This window comes from Hirsutella rhossiliensis (genome assembly GCF_020360975.1).
Source record: "Hirsutella rhossiliensis strain HR02 chromosome Unknown scaffold00020, whole genome shotgun sequence".
In the NCBI taxonomy this organism is placed as follows: Eukaryota; Fungi; Ascomycota; class Sordariomycetes; order Hypocreales; family Ophiocordycipitaceae; genus Hirsutella; species Hirsutella rhossiliensis.
In genome coordinates, this window is record NW_025408686.1 from 445,022 (window position 1) to 466,472 (window position 21,451).

At 54.5% G+C, this 21,451-nt stretch overlaps 5 protein-coding genes across 5 annotated transcripts; 2 read left to right on the top strand and 3 right to left on the bottom strand.

The window, feature by feature from the left end:
* Positions 1–303: 303 nt before the first annotated feature.
* Positions 304–2,205, top strand: HRG_11338 (glycosyl transferase family 90 domain-containing protein; the record flags this gene model as incomplete). Its single annotated transcript, XM_044869808.1, has 1 exon — positions 304–2,205. One exon carries the CDS (start codon positions 304–306, stop codon positions 2,203–2,205), a length of 1,902 nt encoding a protein of 633 aa, XP_044715070.1.
* Positions 2,206–7,339: 5,134 nt separating this feature from the next.
* Positions 7,340–7,594, top strand: HRG_11339 (uncharacterized protein; the record flags this gene model as incomplete). Its single annotated transcript, XM_044869809.1, has 1 exon — positions 7,340–7,594. One exon carries the CDS (start codon positions 7,340–7,342, stop codon positions 7,592–7,594), a length of 255 nt encoding a protein of 84 aa, XP_044715071.1.
* Positions 7,595–8,334: 740 nt separating this feature from the next.
* On the bottom strand, positions 8,335–11,091 carry HRG_11340 (peptidase family m20/M25/M40 domain-containing protein; the record flags this gene model as incomplete). The annotated part of the gene is made up of 2 exons (XM_044869810.1): positions 8,335–9,987; positions 10,042–11,091. The coding sequence occupies 2 exons, from the start codon at positions 11,089–11,091 to the stop codon at positions 8,335–8,337; spliced, it is 2,703 nt and encodes a 900-aa protein (XP_044715072.1).
* An 834-nt stretch (positions 11,092–11,925) lies between these two features.
* HRG_11341 (glycosyl hydrolases family 2, TIM barrel domain-containing protein) lies at positions 11,926–15,219 on the bottom strand (the record flags this gene model as incomplete). Its single annotated transcript, XM_044869811.1, has 3 exons — positions 11,926–13,040; positions 13,120–13,423; positions 13,510–15,219. The coding sequence occupies 3 exons, from the start codon at positions 15,217–15,219 to the stop codon at positions 11,926–11,928; spliced, it is 3,129 nt and encodes a 1,042-aa protein (XP_044715073.1).
* Positions 15,220–16,101: 882 nt separating this feature from the next.
* HRG_11342 (glycosyltransferase sugar-binding containing DXD motif domain-containing protein) lies at positions 16,102–17,368 on the bottom strand (the record flags this gene model as incomplete). Its single annotated transcript, XM_044869812.1, has 4 exons — positions 16,102–16,153; positions 16,367–16,797; positions 16,849–17,004; positions 17,054–17,368. 4 exons carry the CDS (start codon positions 17,366–17,368, stop codon positions 16,102–16,104), a joined length of 954 nt encoding a protein of 317 aa, XP_044715074.1.
* Positions 17,369–21,451: the final 4,083 nt, after the last annotated feature.

Below are 21,451 nucleotides of genomic sequence, written 5' to 3' on the forward strand. Positions count from 1 at the left end.
GTTCTGTCGGCAAAGCCTTGTTTTAACGGGGCCTCACCCTATGTTCCATCATTGCAGGTATGACAAACTGCAAGGAAATGAAGGCACATTACCGAGTGGCTTTGGGAGGAGCCATTCCGAAATACTGCTACGTACTATACATGCGTGCTCCACACACGCAGTTGTCCGCAATCAATTACCGGTAAAGCCCGTTCTCGGGCCTCGGCCTTGGCATACATCCACGATCCATACATCAAAACTCTTGCCCCTCAATCTCTCCTTCAACTTGCATCGCCGCGGCCCGGCACTCGGGCCTGCTCTGCCATGTCGTTTCACAGGCGGCTGTGTGCTCCTCGCTTGTATAGGCGCAAAATTCTTGCCCCTTTGCTCTCGGTGCTGGTGCTTGTCCTCGTCTACCTCTCGCTGCGCGATCCCGCCCGCGACTGCGCCGTGCTCCTGCGGCCGGCCCACTGCGCCCTCATCGCGGACTGGAAGCATGGCCCTCCGGCAGCGCACGCGGCCGACCATCCCATCGACGGCCTGATACGTGAGGCGCGCCTCAATTTCCAGGATGTGCTGCGCAAGCGCTCGACGTCGCTGCAGCAGGCCGCCCGGCGCTATCAAGAGCGCCGCGGCCGCCACCCGCCGCCGGGCTTTGACGCCTGGTTTGCTGCTGCAACGAAGAGCAGGGCCATCGTCGTCGAGGACTTCTTCGACCGTATCCATCACGACATCTCCCCGCTTTGGGCGCTCGAGCCCCGCCAACTACGCCTCAAGGCTCACCACCAAGCCACCGTCGTCCGTGTGCGAGGCGCCAAGGTCGACTTGAACGTGCTCCCTCAGGACATGCCGCATCGTGTCGAGCAATGGATAAAGCTCGTTAGCGAACTGGCGCCTAATCTTCCTGACCTCGACATGCCTGTTAACACCATGGACGAGTCGCGCATCCTCGTCCCATGGGAGACGGTAAACGAATACGTTGCCAAGGCGCAAAAGCAGCGCCACATCATCGACGTCGGCGACGCCATCGACCATTATGGCGGCCTCGACGACGTAGACAACAACTCGACCCTGCATGACGACACGCTATGGATCACAGACGAGGCGAACAAGTACTGGGACCACCTGGCCGCCGCCTGCCCGCCAGAAAGCCCAGCTCGCAGAGTGCCCTCGCTAACGTCCTTTGGCGAAGCCATCGAGTACCCCAGCCAACCAGTGCCGGCTTACACGCATCGTGGTTTCGTCCATAACTTCACCGTATCCCAAGACCCTTGCTGGCAACCGCACCTACGCGGCATGCACGGCACCTTTATTGAGAGCATTAGCATGTCGACGACGCACGAGCTGGTGCCCATGTTTGCCGAATCGAAGCTGCTGCGTAACAACGAGCTCCTTATCCCCGCTGCCGTCTATCTCGACGACGGCCGGATTGACTATAGCGGCGGCTCTGCGCGTGGCGGTAGTTGGGCGCGCAAGAATAACGCCGTGGTCTGGCGCGGCGTTGCCTCGGGCGGGCGCAACAGAAAGGACAACTGGCGGCACATGCATCGGAACCGTTTCGTCCAGATGCTCAACGGCACAGCCATCGCCGCCCTCGAGGCCGGCAACGAGAGTCAGGCCCCGACATTTCGGCTCCCTGACTTGACTTCGTACTCGGTCCACGCGCGAGACCAGGGCTTGCTCGGTCGGTGGGTCTCGACGTGGGCCGACGTCGGCTTCGTCGAGGCGCCGTGCCATCCGCCCGAGGACGTCGAGACGCTGCAGCGGCCCGAGCCGCAGCCGCCCGCCAAGTTTTGCAGCTGGTTGCGGCCGTGGTTCTCCGTCGCCGACAGCTTGCCCATGGAGCAGCAGTACACGTCCAAGTTCCTACCAGACATTGACGGCAACTCATTTAGCGGCCGCTACCGAGCATTCCTGCTGTCGACTAGCCTTCCGCTGAAGTCGACCATCTACGCCGAGTGGCACGACGACCGCCTCTTCCCGTGGGTGCACTTTGTGCCTATGGACAACTCTTTTATGGACGTGTACGCGCTTATCGACTATTTTATACAGCGTAGCCATGACGCCGAGGCCCGGTCGATTGCCGACCAGGGGAAGACGTGGGCTGAGACTGTTCTACGGCGCGAGGATATGAAGCTCTACGTATGGAGGCTTTTATTGGAATACGCGAGAGTTGTCGACGATAATCGCCATAAGCTAGCATTTATAGCGGACAAGACTAAGTAAGGCCCTGGTCCACAACGCCTATATAGGATTATCAGATATAAAGCCTATTCAAACGTAGTAGATAAGTCGTAAGTACATGAATTAAAATATTAAAGCTATACCGTGGGCCCAGCCATTATGCCCATACTTGTCGGGGGTGCAGATTTATGTCCAAAGGGAGCCAAGTCAGGCCAGAGAGCTTGGCTCTGCATAAGCTTTTTGCTGATACCCTGGGCTGATAACTGTGCTCCGGGGACCAGGTGGGGGGGAGTCCGCTGGGCTCGATTGTATCTGAGGAGGTAGGTGACTTGCATTGTGAGGTGCCTAGAGTGTAGATGTACAGTCCAATATAGCCTGTCCGTAATGGTTCGGCGATGTGTTTCGTTCGGGGAAAGAAAAGCGATCTGCGACTTTGGTCCCCATTATTGTCGAGCAAAAGGTATAAACCACGCTGTCGTTTGGACTCAGCATTGCTCCCCTGGCGCTGGTGCCATGTGCACATCCTAAGCCCCAGCTAGACGACAACGGCTTGAGAGGCGGGCTGGAAGTATGTTTGGAAGCACGGGCTAGAAAAAACTATAGTATTCGGCAAGCTGCCTGGATCTGGCTAAAGTCTTGGGCAGAGTAAACGCATCACTTGAGATTGCCCCAGGAGTGAAATGTCGGCACAGTGTCTAAGAAGATCCAAGTCGAAGCATTATACTCGGAATTTAAGCGTCTGTGAAGGAACGTCTTGCCCCTAGGTCGAGCCTCGTGATGACATGCTTCGACGATGCGACTGGCCGCGGCAAATCCCTCCTTTGCTGCTTTGGTAACGCAGTTTAATCGCCCAACAAGATGCGGTTTCGCCTCGAGAGAGGTAAGGTGTTTGTTGCGGAAGTCAATGAGGTGCTGCAGGGTTGGTGGCACAGGCGTCCTGCCAGACGATTGCCCATGCTTTCTCTGTACAGAATGATTTCGCAACGTGTTTACAAGCTGCGAAGAAAACTCTCTGTAAATGTTTGCCGCAGAGGTACGTCGATGCGACGCTCTAAAAAATTTGTCTCGAGGACGAAAAGGAGCAAAGGAGCTGGCTAGCGCATGTGAAACGGCCTAGGCTAAAGCAATGCGTTCTGCCCGCCATCTCGGCCATGACTGTTGTGTGACCTTGCAGCCCCTGCTCGTAGCAACGAAATAAGAATACATAATGCGATAGTCGAGTGTCTGCGACTCGAAGGATTGTAATAGCGCGAATGCGGCAGCGATCCTTGTCGTTGTCTGAGAACGTCCCTTCATGGCCTGGGCTCGTCCACGCAAGGCGGGACAGAAATAATAGCCCAGTTGCAGCAAAGTCTCCGCACGTTGCCCAAGACAGAAGGTATTAACCACTCAGTAATTAGCCGATGCCACGGTTGTGGGTGCCAAGCCCCCCGAGACTTGAAACGGTTTGCTCCGAGTTCCATCCATGTTCTCTAGTGCCAATACAAGTATATGCTTGTAACTTCGCGATGGTCCATAGAAACCCGGCCAAATAAGATAGCACAACGGGATCCACCACTCCACGCGGTAAGCCCCAGTCGCTCAGATTCTCTAATCCGGCCTCGAAAAACATGATAGGCCTTGCTTAACTACCGAAGAGCTCTCCTCGGTTACTATTGAGAGATGGTGCCTACTCAGGCCAATTGTACCAGTCACCCATTCGGAGGTGGCCTACACATTTGGTGATAGGCATAACAATTACAGCCCTCCAGTGGTTCGGCTACAAGAGAAGCCCGTAGCCGAGTTTGGCGTACTCTATGACTACGGCGCGGAGATGGCTCGACTGTTCACGCATGTTATATGGGTCCACTTTGACAAAGTCCCATAAGATGTATATGACCAAACAAAGGTCGTGCCACTCGTGGCAGAACGACAGCGCTGACCCGAACAGCCCTCTCGCCAAAGCGTTTCGGATTCGCTTTGCAGAAACGACGACACAATCAGGATCTTGGCCCTGCATACAATCAAGTTCTCCCTACGAGTCTAAATCCGATCCCCTCTCTCCTTCCGGAGCTTTATCAAGTCCGGGCCCTTCGACGGCTTCCGATGTCCCCTACAACAATCCCCCTTAAGCATGGCGCTGCACTACGGTGCAGCACTGCTTCCACTTTCCTCAGAGGAGAGGAGTTGCTTATCCCCGGATTATCTAGAGCCCTAAGTTTCAGATAAAGTTTGTCTAAACACTGCCACGAACTATACTCTGGCGCGTTCGACGATCACGCTTCTAAGTCTCACTCATAACTCAATGCAGGGTTTTATTAAACTAGCTATACTAACTTACGTTTTATATATACCTTTTATTTATACTTATATACTTCTTAGTAAAAGCGCGAAAATATTATACTAGATAGTGTCTATATATATTATCTATAGTATTTTATTTTCTAGGCCATCTAGTTCGTTTTAATAGCTATATAATAAATAGGGCAGACATAATAAAAACGCTAACTAAAGACAGTCCCTTAAACTTATAGAATTAAGCAGGAAGAAGGCTATAAGAATAAGAATAAAGCTACTAAACCAGTTAAACCTTATAATATAATCCGTGCCTCTCGTATAATATAAGGGCGGGAAATATCGGCAGTCGGGGCTCAGGGCTTAGGTCCCTTACCAGCCCATTAAGCTAGCGAAGAAAGAGAGGTTACGCTAAGTAGACTTAGCTTTTAGATCGATAGATTCCTAGCTATACTAATGTAAGCATACCGAGACTAGTATAATAATATATAATATAAACTTTGTAGATGTGTCCGGCAAGAAGCACGAGCCGCCTAGCCGCTAAATCAATCCTTGTCCTAACGAGACCATTTTTACCCCGCTTAGTATAAGGTTAGAAGTTACGTATTAAAAATTTCAAAAGCACGACAGTAGCCAAAAAATAACCTCAGCATTAAGCTATAAACAATAAACGAGGCAGAAATGGTCTTATTTATAGTTTTAAGTAGTATATTTTAATATTTACTCCCTAATATTAAATAACGGAATAAAATATTATAAACTACTTACCTCTAAGATACTACGAGTCTCTATCGTATAAAATAGCGACGTTTAAAACATATTATATATTGTATAAGATATAGTTTAAGCTTTAAATAAACAAGTAAAGTTTTCGGTTGGCTTTAAGTTCTCTAGCTGTAATTTAAGAACTATGTCGTCTAGCCGCTAGACCGAAACTTATAAGTAGCAACGCCTCTTTGCGTTAAGAAATAAGAACACAGATCATCGTCAAATTCTATACGTGTCAATCATCTTTATCCCTAATATTCGCAACCGGCTTTTAAACTCACTCCAATTAAAGAGTAGTGTTCACTTTTACCTATAATGCTTCTTCGTCTAATGCTCTCGACTCTCTCTCTGAGCCTCACTGTGCTCACCGCTGCTCAACCCCAAGATGCATCTCAAGCGGCGAGCTGCGGCGGTCCCGACAATACGCCTTGCCCGGCTGACATGGTTTGCAAGAAAATTTTCCGTCAATGCCCTGATTGCTTGGGAACTTGCAAGCCCCGTTAGAGCTGGATCAAGTGGGCGGCGACCTTGAAACGGCAAAACTCGACCAAGCGAAGTCTCCTTGTCGCACGGAGGCTTCTACAGCATTTCGGGGCTACAACGAAATTCTTTACGGCCAGAGCTTTGTTTCTGCTTTCATCGTCGGGATATCGATCTGCTACCATTGTCCCATGTGCCGAAACCGGAGCAGCTGAAACCTGTGGATTGGTGGTTCAAGCCTAGCCCTTAAGATTTAGGACGGGAGGGATGTTACCGTCGGTGATCAGACAGAATAGAAACTGTGTACCATACTTATGCCCTTGATATGTTGCTCGATTTTGATATTTGATACTTTTGTGACTCTTCCACCTCGTGTTAGCATTCGCCAAGGCCATCACAGATACGACTTGTTTGGATACTATCAACGCAAAATGAAGCCAGGTATGTATCCGACTATCCATGCCCTGGTACCTGGTGTAGAGGACGAAGAGGTGAAAATTAACGCAATTGAATGCTTAGATTAGTTACATGTACGAGTACCTGCCCTCCCCAACGTGATTTCAGAGCATCACCTAGTGTGTAGCTCGTACAACGAAAGTATTCTTGCATTTTCCCCCTTGCGACAAGATTAGAAGACTGCACCTTCAAGGATAAAAGATCCGAACTAGACCCCGAGAAGTTATAGGGTCATTACTGTTTCTATGTAAACATAGAAACAGTAAACATCGGCGGACAAGCCACGACGCTCGATGTAGAAGCAGCTTCCGTGGTAGCAACGACAGAAATTGCCGTCTTCGAACGGCATCGGCATTGGTTCAATTTAAAAACGGCATTTATGTGGTGCCTAGTAAGCGTGTCGAGATGCTATGCAGTTGCTGCCTGTGGCAGCTGCGCCTTGGTGGCATTCATCAAGTGGGAGTTGCGCAGGTTGGTTACTATTGGCTGTGCCAGGTTATATGGCGCTGGAAGCCAAATTGCTGCTCTTCGCTCCGCAGCTCGCCGTTCTTATCAGAGGCCCAGAAGCCGACACTGCCTGTCAGAATGACTTGCAGAGTGTCAAGGTCCAGCGTACTGCCGTCGGCTGGAAACAGCCATTCTTCTAAAGGCTGAGGAAGGTCTTTGTGATCTGCATTATCGAAAATAGTGAGCTAAACTTTTCCGTGTCGCTGGCTTGGGTTACACTCTTATACTGCTTGTACTCGTTGTATTACCGCGCTCCCCGACACTGTCCTACACGACTGCACGAGACTGGAGGTATCATGCAGCGCGACCGCGAGCACGTCGCCGTCCCAAGTCGGCGCCTTGTTGGTTTCTGTTTCTCCTGATCCTCCTGTCCGAGTAAGCGGGGTCAGACGGAGGCGAAAAGGGGGAGCTTCCCTCGTCCAACGGCAGACCAATGACACGATGCAATCAATACAAAGCGGAGGGCGCCTGCCTGCCTCTCACGCTTGCCCCCTCTACCGCTCTTCGACTTCCCACAGGTTATGATTAAGGCTGAATCCTCACGGGGACGCGGCATCTGTTCATCACTATTCTCCCTGTCTGCTCTCAGGCCTCTTTACCGAATATTTTGCTCGCCCGAGCGGCCAAAATAGCCATATCCTGCTGCCGTCGCCCATACTCTCCGGAAAGAAGACTTAGACGCCCCGCCATTATGTCCGCGGTCAAAAAGTTGGCGGCGGCAGACGGCCCGCGCCTCGAAATCGTCTCGACGCTGGTCTACTCTCATGGACTGGCGCCTAACCCGGCCCTGCCCAACGAGCCGCGCCAGTGCCTCCTGCTCCGGTACGCCGTCGACCGGCTACTGCTCGCGGCGAGCGAATTCAAGTGGCCGCGCGTGCTGGCGCTTCTCGGCCACGCCCGCGCCCCCCAGGCGTTGCTGCGCGAGATCGAGGCCCACCTATGCTAGGAGCACGCCGACGCCGCCGCCGCCGACAGTCTCTTTGTTGTCCGAGTCTCTTTCGATCGCGGCGGCCGGTTGACCCTCAGGTCTGGACAGCGACCTCTGCATCCCGCGGGCACTCTCGTCTACCCAACGTCGCTCCCGCTGTCGGAGGCTTTGCTAGAGGTTTCCTCTCGTTTGGCCGCCACGGGCAGGGTCCTTCGGGGCTTGACGCGGCCGCCTGACACGACTCGTGGATTCGACGGATTCTACGGGCGTAGGATATCAATAGGGATGGCGGGTAGGCGTGCGACTGTAACGGGATTTTCAAACGACGAGGGCACACCCCTCTATATCTTTTAGGCAATTCTTCGTTTACAGCTCAAGAGGCTGGCAGAGAAGAGAAATTATCCGCCGCATAACTCAAAATGAAAGGGAAACGGGAAATATGTCACGATACAGACATTCACAGAAGGAATTCCCTTTTTACTTTGCCTATCTGACCTTGACGGACGCTACCATTGAACTGCTCCTCGACTTCGCTTTAACCTCGACCGTCTGGCGCAGCCGAGCGCAATGGAACGAGATGCAGCCCGGAAGAGGTTGATTTAGGTGATGACAGAGTCTATGCGGTCGAGAGAACCTGCCTTCATTACATTCCCCAGCCTGCCATTTGTATCCAGCCGCCCACGCTCGCATGGACGATCCAACTCCCGCCATGGCATTTGTCCACATAAGATCTCACCGTCATAACCTCGCAATGGGCACTACAGCCGTGCAAACACCTTGCCAAAAATCTCCCTCGCCTTGAGCAAATTGACCATGCTCATCCGCTCATTGTCCAGATGCGCGGCATCGCTGGCCCGCCCGCACGGCAAATGAGCTGCCGGTGCGCCGAACGCCTTTTCCAGAAACCGGATGGCAGGGATCGAGCCGCCCTCGCGAATGTACAGCGGCTGCCTCGGCTTGGGCGGCTTGGTGTCCAGAGAGCCGGCTGCCTTGTCGTCGGCGACCGGTGAGCCCGGCGATCCAGAGCGGTTGAAGCAGTCGGGCCAGGCTTCGACAATGGCCTGGCCCAGGGTGCGGAAGATGGCGTTGGTCGGGTCGCCGAGCCAAGGCTCGGCCTTGTTATCAATGTTGATGTTCAGGCGATTCTGCGAGTTGAGAAGAGCAAATTCGCGCTGCAGAAACCACGACAGCGCCCCCGTCACGCCCTCGACCTCTTGTCCCGGGACCAAACGCAGACTGATGTGCGAACTGGCGTGGCTGCTGATCAGACTACCCTCCGGACCAGACACCTTGTAGCGGTGAATGGTGAGATTCGGCTCCCGCCAGCGTGCCATCAACGACTGCTTGAGCTTGTCCTCGTTGATGTTGTCGGCCCCGTGCTGCATCAGGATGGAGGCAATGGCGTCGTACCGGGTCTCTTCCTCGGGCCTCATGGGAGGGATGCCATCGTAGAAGCCCGGAATCTGGATCCTGTTGCCGGCGCCCTTGAGCTTGGACAAGATGCTGGTCAGATCCGAGAGGGGCTCGTCGACCATGTAGGAGCCGTCGACGCCCGAGTGTAGGTCGGGGCGGGGCGCGTCGACGGACACGGTGGCATGGAGCACGCCTCGCAGGCCGTACGTCAGACATGGCACCTCGTCGTCTAGCCAGTAGCTGTTGGCGAGCAGGATATAGTCGACGTGGCCGATGAGGCCTCTGTGCCTCTCGACGGCCTCCTCGAAGCCTCTCGAGCCGACCTCCTCCTCGCCCTCGATGAGGAAGACGACGTCGTTTTCGAGCTTCTGCGCCTGCATAAGATCGGTAACGGCGAACAGGGCCGCCACAACGGGTCCCTTGTTATCGCTGACGCCGCGCCCGTAGAGAAAACCATTGGTGCCCTTGAGGATAAAGGGATCCGTCATCCACTTGCCGTTTTTGTTGTCGGCCGCCACCACGTCGTAGTGGCCGTAGAAGAGGATGCGCTTACGGCCTTCTGCCGCCTCCTTCTTGCCGGAGAAGCGGGCATAGACGACGGGGTTGTGGGCCTTTTCGGTGCTTAGCATCTCAACATGGCCGCCGAGGCGCTTGAAGAGCGCGCCGAGAAAGGTGGCACCCTTGCGGCAGTCTTCGGCATACTCTGGGCGGGACGAGACCGTCTTGTACGAGACAAAGTCAGACAGCGTGGAGAAGAGCAGGTCCTCGGTCCCCTCGGCGGCCGGCTTGGTACAGCAGGCCTTGTCCTTCGTGGACCAGATGGATATCTCGTCGTCGTTGGCGCCGGTGATGAAGTACTTGTGATCTCCGTAGGTGGTGACAGCCGAGGCTAGGATCTTGCCCTCGTGGGCTCTCCACTTGCTGAGGCACCGATACTTCTGGGTGACGTCTCCAGGAGAGGCATGGCAGTTTGCGCCGTAATGGGCGATGCTGTAGCGCTGTCGTGGCCGTCAGCCAAAGAGACTGGAGGTGAGCGGTTGTCTTAGACTTACACTGGCACAGCCGTTGGCTGACGCCGTCCACAGGTAGCCCCAGCCCATGTGGAGGGACATGACATCGGCGCCGTGGGCCTTGATGACGCGGAGCCTCTGGGTCGTGTCGAGGTCCCAGAGCTCGACGATGCCGTCGAGCTTTCCGGCGTACAAGAAGGAGCCGTCGAGGGCAAGCGACAGGACTGAGTCGGCGTCATCATTCCCCAAGGTCATGAGCTCCTCAATGTGCCCGTGGCCGTCTTGGCTCTCGTCGCTGTCGTCGTCTTGGGCCTGTGGGCGCTGGGGCCGGCTCAGGGACCACAACTTGATTGTGCCATCGCCGCCGCCGGATATGAGGACGTCGTCGCCGGCATTGACCTCGACCGTGGGGCCCTTGGCCATGAGCATGCAGTATACGTAGCCGTTGTGGGCAAAGTGGCGGACAGAGCCGCCGTCGATTTCGAGGACGGCCTGGGCGCGGGGAATCAAGCTCCACCTTCCCTCGCTTCGCCGGGGGGTGCTGGTTCCACCGACGGCCTTGGAGTCAAAGAAGCGATGGTTCCTGCGGTCGGGATGGCTTTGGGAGCCGGGGGGGACTTTGACGGAGGGATCGCCTAGGCCGACCCACTGGATGGTCGTATTCTGGGCGCCGAGGTAGAGGGTATCGTGCTGGGGGCTGTAGGCGGTGCAAAAGACGTCGCCGACGTCGTGGATGCCGTATACTTCGTAGAGGCGGCGCAAGGTCCTGGGGCACCAGACGTTGATGACGGGGTCGCCGGCGCTGGAGAAGAGGAGGGAGGCATCCGGAGAAAGGAAGAGGGAGAGGACGCTGCGCTTATGGGCCTGGACCTGGTGGACCTGGTGAAAGGTGGCGAGGGACCAGGCGACAATCTCGCCGTCCTGGGTGCCGGCGTAGATGGAGTCGTGCTGGGGACTGACGGCGAGGGCGAGGACGGAGCTTCCATGCTTGAGGTTGTGGACGAGGTCGGGGAGGCTCTGGGGCGATGAGTGCGCTTCGGGCGACGAAGCCAAGGGCGAGGTCAGGTCGGGCTGAGCCGTGACCGAGGGCATTGTGGGATGTCAGTGCGGTCAGCCGAGGGCGGAAACGGGCGCTTAAGGGTCGCGTGGGGGCATGGCGAGGCAGACGAGGTCGAGGAGGAAAGGAGAGGAGATGATGTAAAGGACTTGCAGGAGCCTTTTTTTAGACAAAGGTCAATCCGAGCTGGCGCGAGGGTGCTGATGGTCAATGGCGGAGTAATAAGACGAGGATTTCAAGGATACAGAGGGAAAAGGCGACATAATTGTTGAAGCAAAATAGGAGCCACGGCATCACGCGTCGTTGGTCGATGGCGTTGCGAGACCGGCTGATGTCGTCAGCGCGCCGCCATTGGAAGGGTCCATCCCTCCAGGCGGGTCCAGGGAGCATGGGCCACCAAAGGGCGGTGAGCGTCACGCAGCGTCCAGCACTACCAAGCCTGGGAGGATAGGGCTGAGTCAGCCCAATGAACACTCTTTTCCTCTTGGCTGGTGGATGCCGACTACGATGGACGGATCAATGCTCCAACGACAAACAACGAGAAAGGAGCAGGAGAACTAGTGTTGCTCCATGGCGGAACATATGCCTCAAGGTCTTGCCTGCCGTCTTTGTCGCAAGTCTGGCTATCGCGCCGTCGCCGTTTACGTGCCACCGCCACGGTCGTCATAAAGCCGCCGCCAACGCGTCAGGCAGCTGGTGGAACAGGGAGAGCAAAGAAGGGTTTCATTGGAGACATAGCGACGAGAGGTCCATTGGCATCCAAGCCGGAAACACCATATACAGCCAAACATACGTTGATCAACCCCGCCCTCTCTTTGCCTTTCATGCTGGGCGGCACTAGACCCGAGAAGACAAGAGATCAAGGATGGTTAATCCAAAAGAATCTCGACGTCAAACCCTTTGTCGCTTCGTAGCTGATATTGTGGCAGCGTCCAGGGCCCGCATGAGGCCGTGCCCAGGCCGTGATGCATCCAGTCCAGCCGGACAACCGTGTCTGCCCTCTTGCGTCGGTGAAGCTCGAATGGGTGCGTGCACTCGTCCACGTCGGCCGTCGCATAGTGCATGGCCGAGAAGCTCACGCCCTCCGCGTCTCCGAATCGTGCCCGCACCAGGCGCCCGTCGGTCCGGCCACCGACCAGCTCGACCCGGCGCACGTCGGTCCGGTTTCCGCCGTCCTGCGGGAATTCGTAGTCGACCCAGAGTTCGTCGATGCTCGCGTCCCAGTCGCCGAAGAGCTGTGACAGCTTCTTGTCTCGGTACGACTCCCCCGGGCCTCGGCCCCACCATCGCACCCGCTCCGCGCCGGCGAGCCCTAGCGTGAGACCGATGCGGGCAAATGTCTCGGGCAGCAGCGGCCCGCTTGCCTTGCCCTGGACGCGAATCGACACCGTGTCGCCCCGGAAGCTGTACGTCCACGTATTGTTGACCCCCCACGCCAGGGCCGGGGGTGCGATGCGCTCGTCGACGCGGACGCTGAGCCCGTTGTTGTCGACGTGCCAGTGGAGCTGCCGTACCTGGCTCGTCGTCTGGTGCAGACGCCGCTCGACCCACTGCTTGCCGTGTCCGGCGCGGTCGTTGTCTGTCAACGCTCGGTAAAAGTCCATCCGAAAGGGCTCCGTCAGCATCTCAACCCCGGCCTGCCCGGCCCGTTGCCAGCTCGTCAGCATGCCCGTCAGCATATCAATGGCCCAGGTCGAGCCTCCCGTGGCCGAGGTGACGACGAGCCGCCCTTTGGGGCCCTCCTCGACAACGGTTGGCTTCGACGTGGGCGGCCCCAGCGCTCCAAGACGAGACAGGGACAGCGGCTCCGTGACTTGAAGCTCGCCCGTGGCGACGAGGTGGCCTGCGGGCGCCCACGCCGTCGACTCGCTCAGCTTGAACTGGAGTTGCAGGTAGGCCTCTCCGTCCGCCTGTTGCAGCACCCCTTGGTCCAGGTTTTGGAGCGTCAGTGTGGCCTCGGTGTGTGGCGTGACGCCTGGGGATACTGTTAGTGCCTCAGATCCCGCCGTGGGCTGCTTCGCGCAGCGTCCACCAGCATCACGATAAGATGAGCGGATGCCTACCGTCGGGAATAACCACACGTCCGGTGCTGATGACGCCCTTGCCGTCTGCGACGAGGGCCCATGAGCCATCCAGGTGGTCGATGGCGAGGAAGTCGTAGCGGTTGACGACGGTCACCTTGTCGCGGTGGCGGCCAATCGTTTGGACGGGCTCGATGGCCTTGGCGTACTCGGCAATGTTGGGCGTCAGGCTGTGCTCGGACCAGAGGAGGCCATCCATGATGAAGTTGTAGTCGTTGGGCTCGTCGCCAAAGTCGCCGCCGTAGGCCATGTATTCGATGCCGTCTTTTGTCCTGGTCCTGAGGCCCTGTGTCTCCATCAGTCCCTCGACTCCGAAACTCAACGCCTCGACTGGCTCGCACCAGGTCTTTTCCGCGACGCCGTGGCACTTACATGGTTCGCCCACTCCCAGACAAAACCGCCCATCAGGCGTGGATGCTTGTAGAAGACGTCAATGTACTCCTTTGCATTGCCCACCGAGTTGCCCATGGCGTGGAGGAATTCGCACAGGACGAGGGGCTTCTGCCACTGGCGTTCCTTGGCAAAGTCGACGACGCTGTCGACTGTGGGATACATGCGGCTGAAGACGTCGGCGGTACGGGCCTGGCTGTCCGGCTCGTAGTGGATCAGACGGGCGTCGCCGTCGAGGCCCCGGATGCAGTCGTACATAGCCTGGTGGTTGCGGCCGTAGAAGGCCTCGTTTCCCAGCGACCACATGACGACACAGGCGTGGTTGCGGTCGCGGGCCACCATGTGCCGGGCGCGGTCGACGTAGTGCTCGCGCCAGGCCGGATTGTCGGACGTGTACGAAGCCGGATCGCCGCCGACGTCGCCAAAGCCGTGGCACTCGAGGTCGGCCTCGTCCATGACCCACAGCCCGAGCTCGTCGGCGACATCGTAGAGGCGCGCATCGTTGATCTGGTGCGAGGCGCGCAGGGCGTTGACGTTGCAGCGCTTCATCAGCATCAGGTCACGTCGCATAAAGTCGTACGGCACCGCGCGCCCGTGGTCCGGATGGTGCTCGTGCCGGTTGACGCCCCGCAGCTTGACGGGCTGCCCGTTGACGCAGAAGACACCGTCGACGAGGCCGGCGCTGCGGAAGCCGACCCGGTGCGCCAGGCTGCAGCTGGGGCCGTGGCCGTCGGCAAAGTTGAGCACCAGCGTGTACAGGTTGGGCGTCTCGGCCGTCCACTTGTCCGGGTTGGCGACGTCGAGCTCGAGCCGGCCGGGCCCGTCGACCGTCTCGGTCTGCGTGCCGAGCAGCTTCCCGTGGCGGTCGAGGAGCTTGAGCTCGACGGCTGAGGGCGCGCTCGTCTGGACCTCGACCTGGAGCACGGCATCGCGGTACTCGGCGTCGAGGCGGGTGACGGCGTGAAAGTCGACGGGGTGGACGGCGGGAAAGGCGTGGAGGTAGACGTCGCGGAAAATGCCGCTCAGCCACCACTGGTCCTGGTCCTCGAGGTAGCTGCCGTCGCAGCGCTGGTAGACCTCGACGGCGAGGACGTTCTGCTGGCCAAGGCGGACCAGAGGCGTGACGTCGAACTCGCTCGGGTTGCGCGACCCCTGCGAGTAGCCGGCGCTGTGCCCGTTGAGCCAGACGGTAAAGGACGAGTCGACGCCCTCGAAGCGCAGCCGCAGCCGGTGGCCGCCCAGGGCCGCGGCGTCGGCGGTAAAGGTGGTGAGATAGCGGCCGCACTCGTTGTCCTGCGGCGAGACGTGCGGAGGGTCGACGGGCCATGGGTAGACGACATTTGTGTAGTGCGGGCCCTGGCCGTGGCCCTGCAGCTGCCACATGCCGGGCACGGTGATGTCGGAGAAGCCGGCGGCGGCGGTGGAGAAGCCGGGCTTGTAAAAGTCGCGCGGGCCCTCGAGCGGCGACACGGAGAGGTGGAAGCGCCACCGGCCCGAGAGGCACAGCGCCTTGGCGGCGCGCACGTCGGCGGCGAGGGCATCGTGCTCGCTGCCGTAGAGGAAGAAGTGGCTGCGCGGGGCGAGGGCGTTGCGGTGGATGACCTCGACGTTGTTCCAGTCGGGCTTCCCGGCGCCGGCTGTGTTGTTGTCCTCTGGCGGCAGCGGCATGGCAGTGGCCTGGGGATGCGTCATGGCTGCAAAGATTGTCCCACTGACGCGTTGGGAGCAGCTTGCGTAGACGCACTTCTGACTTATGAGCCGGATGGGGTGAGTGATGGTGATGGGAAAGGCTTATTTATATCCGGATTGTCAGCAAGCCAGCCGGTCAATGGGAACAACAAGAGGAGGAAAGCAAGCTACAGGCCCCAATGCCGAGACTAAATGCTGGTGATGTGACGGCGCTCGGGGCGATGGAGCGAGAGGGGCTTGCTTCAAGCATGGCTAAAGTAACGTTCGCCACCATCTCGAGCCCTCCCGTGTCCCGATGAGGGGCAATGAATGCGGAGAGTGCGTCGAGAGGCAGCCGAGCCGCCAGCCTGCTTGCTTTGTATGTTTACCTAGTACGCAGCACTCTGCGAGGCTGATGAGTCTTGCGGCTCATGCGAGATGTGAGCATATGGCGATGCGTGACTTCTGCTTCGTTACTGTTGTAGGGCCTGCCGCTGGCGTCCTCGATGGAGTTTGACCTGTCTCTGCCAAGGTCCACACCGAGCTGAACTCGCCCTTGCGTGTCCAGTATTTCATTACAACGCCATGCTATCCTCGTTGGTGCTGTGTAACATGATATCCTTTCCAGGCTCTCAAACGAATAACTACCAGGCGACAGATGCGATATATCTCGCCGACTCTCTCTCCCTGGATTCGTCGCTTCTCCCAACGGATGCGACTTCTCCCGCCAACAAGAGTCACTCCTCGATCCATCCGTCGTCGTCGAGACGAGCACAAGGCTTCACCAGGCGCGGCATCCAACTATCGAGTATTTACGTACTTCGCGCTTGATGTGACGCGGCGCGTTCTTCATTCAGGATCCATACCGTCGGTACACGGCGCCAGCCTTCGGTTCGTCAGGGCAGCTCAAGATCCAACACATGACTCTTGCACAAACCAAACACAAAAGAATCCCATCCTGATACGCCCAAGACCCGTATGTATCCCATGGTCAAAACATCGCCATACTCCAATATGTGCAACGTCCAATCAAAGTTGTTACCGAGAAGGGTCCCACTCAACAGCAAGCCAACGGATGCCAGCGCAGCACTACCCGAGGATCCGTACCCGCTCCCACTTGCCCACACGCACCTGCCCCCGTCTTGGCCGGATTGCCTGGCTGGCGGCATACACGACGGCGACTACGGCGCCGAGGCTGGCGAGGCCGTAGAGTGAGGCCTCGAACAGGTGGTTGCCAATCCAGCCGAAAACGCGGTTGTCCCAGTTGTCCCAAGTGCCGCCGCGGCCGGCGGTGAAGAAGAGCCAGGGGGCGCCGGTGGGGCGGGCGTCCATCATGACGCGGACGAGGTCCGGGTTGCGGGGCGGTTTCTGGGCATGGTAGATTTGCCACATTTCCGTCTCGTACCACTGGCCCGTGGCGTAGCTGATGGTGATGTAGGGCAGGACAAAGTCGCCGGCCCACGAGACGAGGGAGTCGGTGACGAGGATCCAGAAGGGGTGCTCGGGCTCAGCGCCGATGATGTTGTTGCTGAGGGTGCCGTGGCCGCCGTCGGTGACCCAGGCAGGGTAGTAGAGGAGCGGCTCGAGGTTTGCGCGGCAGCCCTGGCAGAGAAAGTCAGCGAGCAGCCGGCACCACGGATGCGGGCGTCATACGTTGTCGAGGTCCATGTAGATGCCGCCAAAGTGTCGGAGGAGAAAGTATCGCAGCGTGTCGATTCGCTGGACGGGGAAGCGGAAGCCGTCGTACGTGTCGAGGAACCAGGGGTATTCGGTCTGAATAAAGAGGCGCGAGGCAGCCTCGGTCCACAGCTACGGCAGTCAGCAGCCAGAGGCGAGGGCACAGGGAGAGGAGGCGCGCCTTGTGCTCCCACGTCGGATGCAGCTCGAGGCAGCTCTGGCGCATCGCGGCCCAGTCGGCGGGGAGCGTCTCGTTGCCCGGGGACGCCCAGTTGTGGAAGACCTGGTGGATGATGCGCGGCACGGGGCGCACGCGCGACTCGTCCTTGTGGGCGAGGGCGACCTGGTGCTGCGTCAGGGCAACTCCGGCATGGCGGCCGAAGATGCGCGCGAGGGAGATGGCGGCGCGGGCGGCGGAGCCGACGACGAGCAGGACGAGGCCGGCGCCGATGAGCCCGACGACGAGCCGGTGGACTCGGGGGTGTGCAGACGCCATGGAGGCGACAATGGCGATGCGGGACGATGGTCTGGTGCCCCGGAGCACGGGATGTAATGGGGGAAAAGCAAAGGGCCCCCTCACGATCAATCAAACGCCCGCCACCAGCCTTTACTATATAATATTCTTAGAGAAAAGGCTAGTAGCTTGAGTCTACCGCGAAGCCCGCAACCGCGATAAAATACACGTTCGATACACTAAACGACTCGTCTCTAAGCGCCTATTGCGCCTCTCTATTAGCAGCCTCGTGCAGCTACTAGCGGGCGCGCAACATGGCGACAAATCCGCCTAGTTGGAGCCGATATTCCCCTCCAAGTCAGCACACCTAGCTTCCGGCACCCCCTACTTCCGGCACCTCCCCACATCACCATCGCGTTGACTACCCACTATATCGTGACCGCGTTTTCTCGTATATCTCTTATTTAATAGTTATAAAATAAATATTATTTAAATTAGCGATGCCTCGTCTTTCTAAATATACTAAAAGCTAGCTCTAAGAAGTGCTTAAAGCTATTAATAATATTATACCTTAGCTCTAAGCTAGTTATAAGTATTATAGAGTAGGTAGAGGCGTGCGCGTAGGTGCCGTCTATAGGATAATATTAATAAGCTATATAGAGCTCTCCTATACGCGGCTAGCCTATATATATATATATAGGATCCGGCCCTCTATATATAACTATATAGCTTAGGCTATAGCCTAAGCCTATAACCTATAATAGTTAAAGACTCTTATATAATGCCCTCCCTTAAGCGTAGCGCGGCGTTACTTAATTAATAGCTTCTATACTATTAAGCCTATACCGCTAGCTCTACCCTACCCTTTCCCGTTAATCGTACTAGCCTTACTAGCCCTATTATCCCCGCGCTTATTAGCCTAGGTAGCCGGAACCGGGCTCTATACTTATCGGCTAGCTAGCTATTTAAATAAGGGCGTAACCTATTATATACGCCCCTAGGTAGCTAGCGGCCGGCCTAGACCTATATAAGCCTTAGGTTACCCGTCCCCTTAGCCTTAAGTAGCCTCCTCTACCTAAGGGTATATAAGGTAGTATTCCCCCCTTCTTTCTTCCTTTCCTTTTTCTCCTTCTTTAACTATAGTAATAGTAATAATAAGTAAGTTCCGCTTTACTTAAGGTATTAGTTTATTCCTAGCTATATAAGCCGCTTTATTAATATATACTTATAATAATAGCTATAGTAGTAATAATAGCCTTAATAATAATAACTTTAACTAGTAAGTTCTTTACCTTATAGAGCGGGAGGCTATAATCTATAATATTAACTTCCGCGATAGATATATCTACCTCCCCCTCCCTTACTTCCTCCTTCTTAGAGCGTATAGAGTTATTCGTCGACGCTATACTAGGCACGGCCGATTATAGCTCTACCGCTGCCGCTACTCCTACCCGCGCCCCCGCGACCGCGCCTACCGCCGCCGCCTTTACCTCTACTACGCTAGCCGCCTTTACGTCGCCCTTCTAGGTAACGACGCCGTTCCCGCCGCCGGCCGTAACGCCCGGCCCCTTTACCCCTACCTCTACCTCTACTACCCCCGTAAGTCCGCTACCTAGCAAGTATAGTAGCTATTTTCCGCTAACTTCTTAAAGTATAAATACTAAGTATAGGCCGGAGCCGCCTACGCGGCCCCCTATATACGGTACGCGTTATAGGAGCTCCCCTATACTAACTAAGTTAGGCGCCGCTATAGCGGTAGTTATTATTAGTACGCGCGTCCCGGTACTAGGGATACTACCTCTATCGCTTTATCGGCGGTCCCCTTAGCTATGCCCGCCACCCCCCCCGCCGCTACTATTAGCCGGGCCCCCCTTACCCCCGGAGCCCTTAGAGCCGCCGCTACCGCTAACTAGCTCGCGGGCTTAAAGGGCCGCCTAAGCGCCTTAGAGAGCGCCGCCGCCGCTAATAAAGTAAAGGAGGATAACGAGGATAAGGATAAGGATAATAATAAGGATAAGGAGTAGGTTTAAGTAGTCTAAGGGCTTTACCTTAAAATAAACGCTATTTTTATCTTTACTTATATTATTATACTTACGTTATCGTAACTACTTACTTTACTTTACTTACTTTATAGTCTTAGCTTAAGCTATTATTAATAGTCTATTAATTTATTATTCTTATTTACTATTTTAAATAAGGCTTTAAACTTATTAAGAGCTATAGTTCCTATAAACTTATATATAGGTTCCTATATAGGGTTAAGATACCTATGCTACTTAACGAGGACTTTTTAGCGTTTCCCTTTACTAACCTTTTTCTAGCGCGCGGCCTATATCTCTTTAACCTTAAACTTATCCTCTCTCTCTACCTTAATTATAAGCGGTTAAGTGTCTACTATTTCTTATTTAAGTAGTAGGTTAAAGGAGGCTCTATAAAAGAGGTCTATATTAATCTTATTATAGACCCTTATTAAAAGACTATTAAGCTCTATAACCTATAGGCTAATAACCCTTTATACTATAAACTTTATATATAGCTAGTTAAGCTTTTTCTTTAGCTATACTAACCTATAGTTATAAAGGTCTAGCTATATCTTATCTCTTACTATAAACCTATCTACTAGGGCCCTAGTCTTATTAACGTACTACTCTTAATCTTATACCGCGGCGGCTATTATAGATTAATAATAATCTATAGTCTCTTATAGCTTTTATATAAATATAAAGGCCCGGCCCTTTAATAATAAATTACTATACTACTTTATTACTATATTTATAGTAAAAGGAACTAATAAGGGTAGTTTAAAGCTATATATTATAAAGAAAGGGGCTATCTTAATAGAGGTATATAGTCTACTATTTAATAAAAGTTAGGCCGCGGGGAGCTACTAGTCTTAGTCTACTTAGTTATAAGCTATAATAGCCTATAAGTAAGCTTATACCTTTTAGTTAACCCTCTTAGGCCCTTTATTAGTCTATAAGTAATATACTTTATTAAGTAGCTAGTATAAGTACTATTAAAAGTAGCTAGTTTAATTTAATCTTTTATTACTTATAATAAAGGCTAACTAGCTATATAAGTAGGCCTAGTACTATAAGAAGCGCTTTATATAAGACTTTATATCTATAAATAGTATTAGTTTTAATACTATAGACTTACTAAGTCGGTCCTTAATTACCTATATATAGCGGTTACTGCCCTCTATAAGTAAGAGGTTCGTTATAAAGTCTATTTATATATACGTATAAAACTAGTTAGGTACTAGAAGCTACTTAAGTAGCCCTTTAAGCTATGCCTTTTAAATCTTAGTATAGTTATAGATATTATAGTTATAAAGGAAGCGGCGAATATAGTACTATAGGAGGGGCTAGTAGAAATCCCTTATAAGGCCTACTATTATGCCTTACCGACCTAGGTAGCCTACGATACTAAAGTTATAGACGAGCTAAACTAGCTTCCCTTAAAGCTTATTTTATTTATTTAGCTCTAGCTATCTATCCTTCTCCCTAGCTTCTATAGTATATAGCGCGCCTAGCACCTATAGTCTCTCCCGCTAATATAGATACCCTTATAGGTTAATATAATAGTCGGCTACTTATACTTTTAGCTTTAGCTTAAGATCGAGGCGTCGGGCGCTAGACTTAATAGCGCGGCGTATACTCTTATAAGTACGGTCTAGAGACGATATCCTATCCTATAAGCATTAGAGGACCTTATCTTAGAATACCTACGCCGCACGCGCCCTTAGGCCGGTCTATCCCTCCTTACCGGGATAAGGTAAAGGTATAGGGGAAGGCTTATCTATTAGCGCCGCGCCTTCCTTTATTAAGGAAGCTCTTATATAAATCTATAGCGCTTCTTATAGGATAAGCTATAGATCCTAGGCCTTAATATCCGCTCTTATTAGCTAGTCTTAATCCCTTTAAGAAAGCGTATCTAGGACTATAGAGTCCCGCCTTAGCTAGTACCTAATCGAGAAGTTAAAGCGTAAGAGATACTCTACCTAGCGGGCTTACCGCTCTAAGAGGTACTAGCGGGTTATAAAGTACTTAAGGTTCCTATAGTCTATAAGAACCTTAAAGCTCTTATAGCTTTAGAGCTCCGCCTACTATTACTTAAGGTAGC